Source organism: Drosophila kikkawai, unplaced genomic scaffold (genome assembly GCF_030179895.1).
Source record: "Drosophila kikkawai strain 14028-0561.14 unplaced genomic scaffold, DkikHiC1v2 scaffold_45, whole genome shotgun sequence".
In the NCBI taxonomy this organism is placed as follows: domain Eukaryota; kingdom Metazoa; phylum Arthropoda; class Insecta; order Diptera; family Drosophilidae; genus Drosophila; species Drosophila kikkawai.
This window is the reverse complement of record NW_027222705.1, coordinates 34,098-39,926: the sequence shown is the minus strand read 5'-3', so window position 1 is coordinate 39,926 and position 5,829 is coordinate 34,098. Positions and strand designations below refer to the sequence as shown.

General features: G+C 42.4%; 1 protein-coding gene across 1 annotated transcript; it reads right to left on the bottom strand.

Annotated features, from left to right (window-relative positions):
* Positions 1-273: 273 nt before the first annotated feature.
* On the bottom strand, positions 274-4,112 carry LOC121503111 (uncharacterized). The gene is made up of 2 exons (XM_041777243.2): positions 4,010-4,112; positions 274-762 (listed from the first exon to the last, which is right to left on the bottom strand). Exons 1-2 carry the CDS (start codon positions 4,083-4,085, stop codon positions 416-418), a joined length of 423 nt encoding a protein of 140 aa, XP_041633177.2. The 5' UTR covers positions 4,086-4,112; the 3' UTR covers positions 274-415.
* Positions 4,113-5,829: the final 1,717 nt, after the last annotated feature.

The following is a 5,829-nucleotide window of genomic DNA, read 5'->3' as shown; positions in this document are numbered from 1 at the left end:
AGCAATGCCTAGCGGCGGTACCGCGCGACCAAGGCCCTCTACACCGTAAATCAAAGCAGCCTTCAATCAAACAATTTGCAGTCTTCGTTCTTTTCTGTTTGTTGTTATTTGTATATTACTAAGGATTAAATGTTGTTAATAAATGGAATATAAAAAAAAAAAAAACATTGTCGTTGTGTAGGGGAATGTGTGAGTCGCTGTTGATTTGTCAGGAATAAGGCGAATAGATAGCACGGCTTACGGTGAATAAAGACAATAACTCGTGATCTTAATTGTACTTTAATGATGAACAACTCGATTATAGAATATTAATGGATACAGATATATGTGCGTTATTTGATTAATACGTTTGCGAAAATGTCGTTCTCGCGGAGCTGGCGTTGCTTGTCGTTCTCGTTCTCCAACTCTTCGCCAACTAACTCCGAGATGCTAGACCGTTGCTGTCTAATGGTTCTCCATCGGAACCGGATCGTGACACTCGTGACAGCTCGGCCAATCCTGCATTCGGATCGTCCTCGATTCGATCCTCGTCATCGTCGGGAACATCCAACTCAGGGACGTTGGAGCACCACGGCTTGATTTTATCCGAGGAATAGACAGAACTGTATTTACGTCCTGTAATCTGAATACCTGGGATGTCTTCGATTACATAACGATCGTTTCCAAGGACCTTGACGACGATATATGGTCCTCGATAGCGTGGTTCGAGCTTTCGCGACTCGCCTGTAGCAGCTGGTTCATTTTCAACGACTACAAGGTTACCTGTGGAGTAGATAGAAGGGTTAGCGTGTTTGGTATCAAAGCGTTGTTTCCATTTAGCTCGCTCGCTTGCAATATTGACGAGCGCTTGGTTTCTGTTGTCGATGACAGATTCTTTCTCGTCTAATTCCAAATCGGTGTGTATAGCTGCAGTGAGATGGTTCTGGACTACATCAATAGGATTAAAGTTAAACACCAAATCAATCGGGCTGAATCCTGAGGTTTCGTTCTTTTGAGAGTTTACACTCCATTGAAGATTGTGTAAGGTAAGATCCCAATCCTTCGGGTGGTCGTTCACTGTGCGTACGTAGTTAAGAATGGTTTGATTGGCGCGCTCTACTTGTCCATTTGCACGAGGTGTTCGCACAGCATTTTTAATGTGTTGAATCTGGTTGTGCATACAGTATTCTTCAAATTGTTTCGAGGTAAAAGCAGTTCCACGATCGGATATTATTATTTTCGGCAGACCGAAGTAGCTGGAGACTTCATTTAGAATGTTCAGCACTGGAAGAGTTTTTGTATTTTTAACTGCCTTTACAATCAGATATTTACTGAAGGGATCGGATATGGCTAGTATATGGGTATTTCCGCGTTTGCTTCGAATAAACGGTCCCAAATGATCGATGTGTAGCCTGCGAAATGGTACTGGATCGGCGTCACTATAATGCATGCAACCTTCGGGCTTGCCTCCTTTAGATTTGTAGTAGCAGCATTGAATGCATGTTGAAATGTATTCTTTTACGTACTTCCGCATTCTTGGGAACCAAAACTTTTCTTGAATTCGTCCAATTGTTTTGTCCAGACCGAAATGCCCAAAATCATCATGACACATCTTAACAATGCGCCATCTCACGGACTTTGGTACAACGAAGGCTATTCCTTTTTCGACCTTGCGATATAGACGGTGATTTTTGATGACGTAATCAGCTTGAAGTTGTTTTAGTTGATTTCCGGTACGATGCTCCTTCAATACAGCAAATATTTGGACAAGGGCCTCATCCTGAAGCTGCATAGTTAGCAACCAGTCATCGACGTCCGTAATTATGGTGCGCACTACTTCCTGTAAGGATTTTTCGGGAGGTGAAACGGGAGCGCGGCTCATGGCATCCACATGGGCCATTTTACTACCATCACGATGAATGAATTCGCAGTCGTAGTCCAGTATTTTAATCCACCAACGTGCGACTCAATTCTTTATTAAGCTTTACCTTGGCGATGGCGGAACAGTCTGTGACGAGTCGGAAGGGTTTTCCTAGAATATACACCCTGAACCTTTGTAGCGTTTCTACGACGGCCAACGTTTTGAGTTCGTAGCTATGGTATCGACTTTCAGCGTCAGTACAGTGCCTACTGAAGTAACACACGGGTCGCCAATTCGTTTTGTCTTGAGATTGCAGTAAGACTCCTGCTAGTCCGATCGCACAAGCATCTGTGTGTACCTCATGATGTGCAGCAAAGTCGTACAGAACCAAAACTGGAACACAGCATAATTTATCGATTAGCTCGTTAAAAGCCCGTTGCTGGTCATTTCCCCAATCGAAGCTGTTTTGCTCTACCTTACGCAACAGTCGTGTAAGGGGTCTTGTAATTAGGGAGTAGTTTTCAACAAATTTTCAAAAGAATCCCGTTAGGCCCAAAAATCGTCTGACGTCTTTTACGTTGGTGGGGACTTTGAAGTTTTTAATAGCGCTCACCTTGTTTTCGCCTGGAGTGATTCCATCTTTGTTGACAATATGGCCCAAGAAAGTTATTTCGGATTGAAGAAATTTACATTTGTCGTAGCGAAGTGTTAAACCGCTCTCTTTAAGGATTCGGAAGAATTTTCCGAGTCGTTGGATACCCTCATCAAATGATTTGCTGGGAATGATGACGTCATCTAAATATGCGAGTACCTCACCTGGCTCCATACGTTTGACTATTTTGTTCATGACCGCTTGAAATACTGCTGGAGCATTGACAAGACCGAACGGCATCCTGTTATATTCGTAGTGGCCGTCTGAAGTTACAAATGCGGTGAATTGTTTGGATGATTCGCAAACCTCGATTTGATGATATCCCATACGCAAGTCCAGCTGAGAAAAATAGGTATTCCCGGCTAATTGGGCAAATTGCTCCTCCAGATTTGGCATTGGAAATGGTATTTTGACGGTTATACTGTTGAGACGTCGGTAGTCGACGCAAAGACGATGTTCACCATTCTGTTTTTCAACGACGACAATTCCAGATGCATAAGGGGAGTCTGACGGACGAATGATATCACTATCGAGTAACTCGGAGATAATATTACCGACGACAGGTCTGAGTGCAAAAGGAGTACGGTAAGGCTTAGTGAAGCAGGGAACGTTTGATGTTAAAGTTATTTCCATTTTAGTTAGAGAGCATTTACCGAGCTCGTTAGCTTTCTCCGCAAAGCAAGACGCATTTTCCGATACCAATTTGTTTATGAGTTCGTTCTCAACTGACGAACGCTCTTGGCTTGTTTGAATTTTTCGAATATTCTCTACATAACACTCATTACCGAGGATGATCAATTTGTTTCCATCGCGACAAAGGATATCCTTACCCAAAAGTACATTTTCGGTTATTAGTTTGTCTTCTACGACCAAAACTTCAACTTCGTAATCCGAATCGTCAATTACAATTTTCGCGAATAGTTTCTGTGTACAAAGGAATTTCCCACCACCAAATCCGTTCAGGGTAACAGCACATCGTTGTAGAACACCTACGCTTTCGGCGAATGACTTTCGAATTAGGGTTCGCGTACTGCCTGGATCTACGAATGCGATGGTTTTATTACCGTTCACCGAAATCGATTTGGAGATTTCTGAATCAGGATCAGAGTCAATTTTATTAATTTTTTGACCTGTCTTTTGGTTATCGGGGCAGCTGGCAGAATCGTGTGTTATGCGGTTGCAGTGCGTGCAACGAGGCTTTCGCTGAGGCTCAGGACATTTCGAAGAATAATGTCCAACCTTCTGACAATTGTAGCATTTAACCGATACCTCGACTTTATCGTTGAAAGGACGTTTTGTATTTAATGAAGAATTCGGCTTCTGAAGGCTGACGTTAAGATCCCGTTTGTTTGACATTTGAATGGCGTTATGCTTTATAATATTATGCGCGGAGTACGCAAGAATATCGCGTAGTAGTTCGTTACAGGAAACATAACTGTTGGATATTTTTCTCTTTAAATCGTAGTCGTTTATTCCGTTGATAATGTGTGTGCAAATTGCTGAATCTGGTAACTCACCCTTTTTACCCAAAGCGAGCATCTTGTAGAAATAATCTGATGGTGACTCGGTGGAATCTCTATTCGTTTTTGACATTTTAAGGTGAACGTCTGCCGGGTTACTGAGACATGGGAAGTCATTCAAAAATCGTTCAGTAAACTGGGGCCATGTTTGAAATATTTGATCCGTAGAGTCTACCCAATAACGAGCAGCACCCAGCATCTTTTGTTGAACTGCAAATATTAGCTTACGATCATCCCAACGGTAAGCGTTATGAAGGGAGTTGACACGCTTTACAAACTGATGTGAGTCCAGGGATTTACCAGACGATGGATTGAATTCTGGAAGCAGCGTGACAATATCACTGACGTTTCCATAAGCGTGATTGAAATGTTCGTTCCCAGCAGGGATCCTGTTATCCAAGTGGCTAGCACGAGCATATGGATACTCGTTATACATTGGTTGATGTCGTGGAAATGTACTGCCTTGATTAAAGTCGTTTCCCGAAGTTACAAAATTTCCAAAGTTTGAGTAAGTGACAGGATTGTTTACGTTTGGCTGTGAGGTAGCACAGTCTGTGAATTTCTGTGACGTAGAAAAGTGCACGTTGTGAGTCTGAGTCGGGTAGATAACATTTCGCTGTGACGTAGCAAAGTGCATGTTGTGTGGTTGAGTTGGGTATACATCGTTTTGCTGTGACGTAGCAAATTGCATGTTGCGTGGTTGAGTTGGGTATACATCGCTTTGCTGTGACGTAGCAAAGTGCATGTTGTGTTGTTGAGGTGGGTAGATTTCGTTTAGCTGTGGCTGAGACGTTGCCACATCTATATTTGGCAAATTCGTTACCTTCTGCACATGCATCTCGTTGGATCGTAGGTCGATTGGTTGTTGTTGCCGTTTTTCGTCAAGTTTATCACTCGTTGTCTCGCTACCGTTGGCTGGCTGATCTTCGTTTACTGTTGCAGCTTTTTCGATTGGTGATGAAATTACTGAAGGGTGAAAAGAACGCTCCTGAAGCTCTCGTACCGTTTTCTCCAGCTCGACAATCTTCTTTTGAAGCGACTGGTTTTCTGCACTTATGTACTCATCGTCGCTGTTTTGAGAGTTCAATCTCCTTAGCATGTCCTCACGATTTCCCGATGTCGAGAGTCCCGCTTCTCTGCACCTATGTTGTAGGGCTTTCTTAGTTAAATAGTTCTTCCCCGGCATTGTGAATAACTTTCGTTTTACGTTATGTCCATTTATCTTGGTTCGTTTTCACTTATTGCGCACTATCCCACTTCTGAAAATGTCACACACACTCCAATACTTTGTCGTTGTGTAGGGGAATGTGTGAGTCGCTGTTGATGTGTCAGGAATAAGGCGAATAGATAGCACGGCTTACGGTGAATAAAGACAATAACTCGTGATCTTAATTGTACTTTAATGATGAACAACTCGATTATAGAATATTAATGGATACAGATATATGTGCGTTATTTGATTAATACGTTTGCGAAAATGTCGTTCTCGCGGAGCTGGCGTTGCTTGTCGTTCTCGTTCTCCAACTCTTCGCCAACTAACTCCGAGATGCCAGACCGTTGCTGTCTAATGGTTCTCCATCGGAACCGGATCGTGACACTCGTGACACAAGGCTAATACATTTGCATACTCAATTGTAAATTTGTAAACAAAAAGTTCACAACTCAGCTAATAATGCCTGTATCCACTTCAGAATTTAGTATTTATATTAGTTTTTACATGGCTAATACATTTGCATACTCAATTGTAAATTTGTAAACAAAAAGTTCACAGCGCAGCTAATAATGAAATTTGTAAACAAAAAGTTCACAACTCAGCT

Coding starts and splice junctions, on each gene's coding strand:
- LOC121503111 (XM_041777243.2), bottom strand. CDS start 4,085: ATGTCAAAAACGAATAGAGATTCCACCGAGTCACCATCAGATTATTTC. Junction 763..4,009: donor GCTCGCTTTGGGTAAAAAGG/GTGAGTTACCAG, acceptor TCTACTCCACAG/GTAACCTTGTAGTCGTTGAA.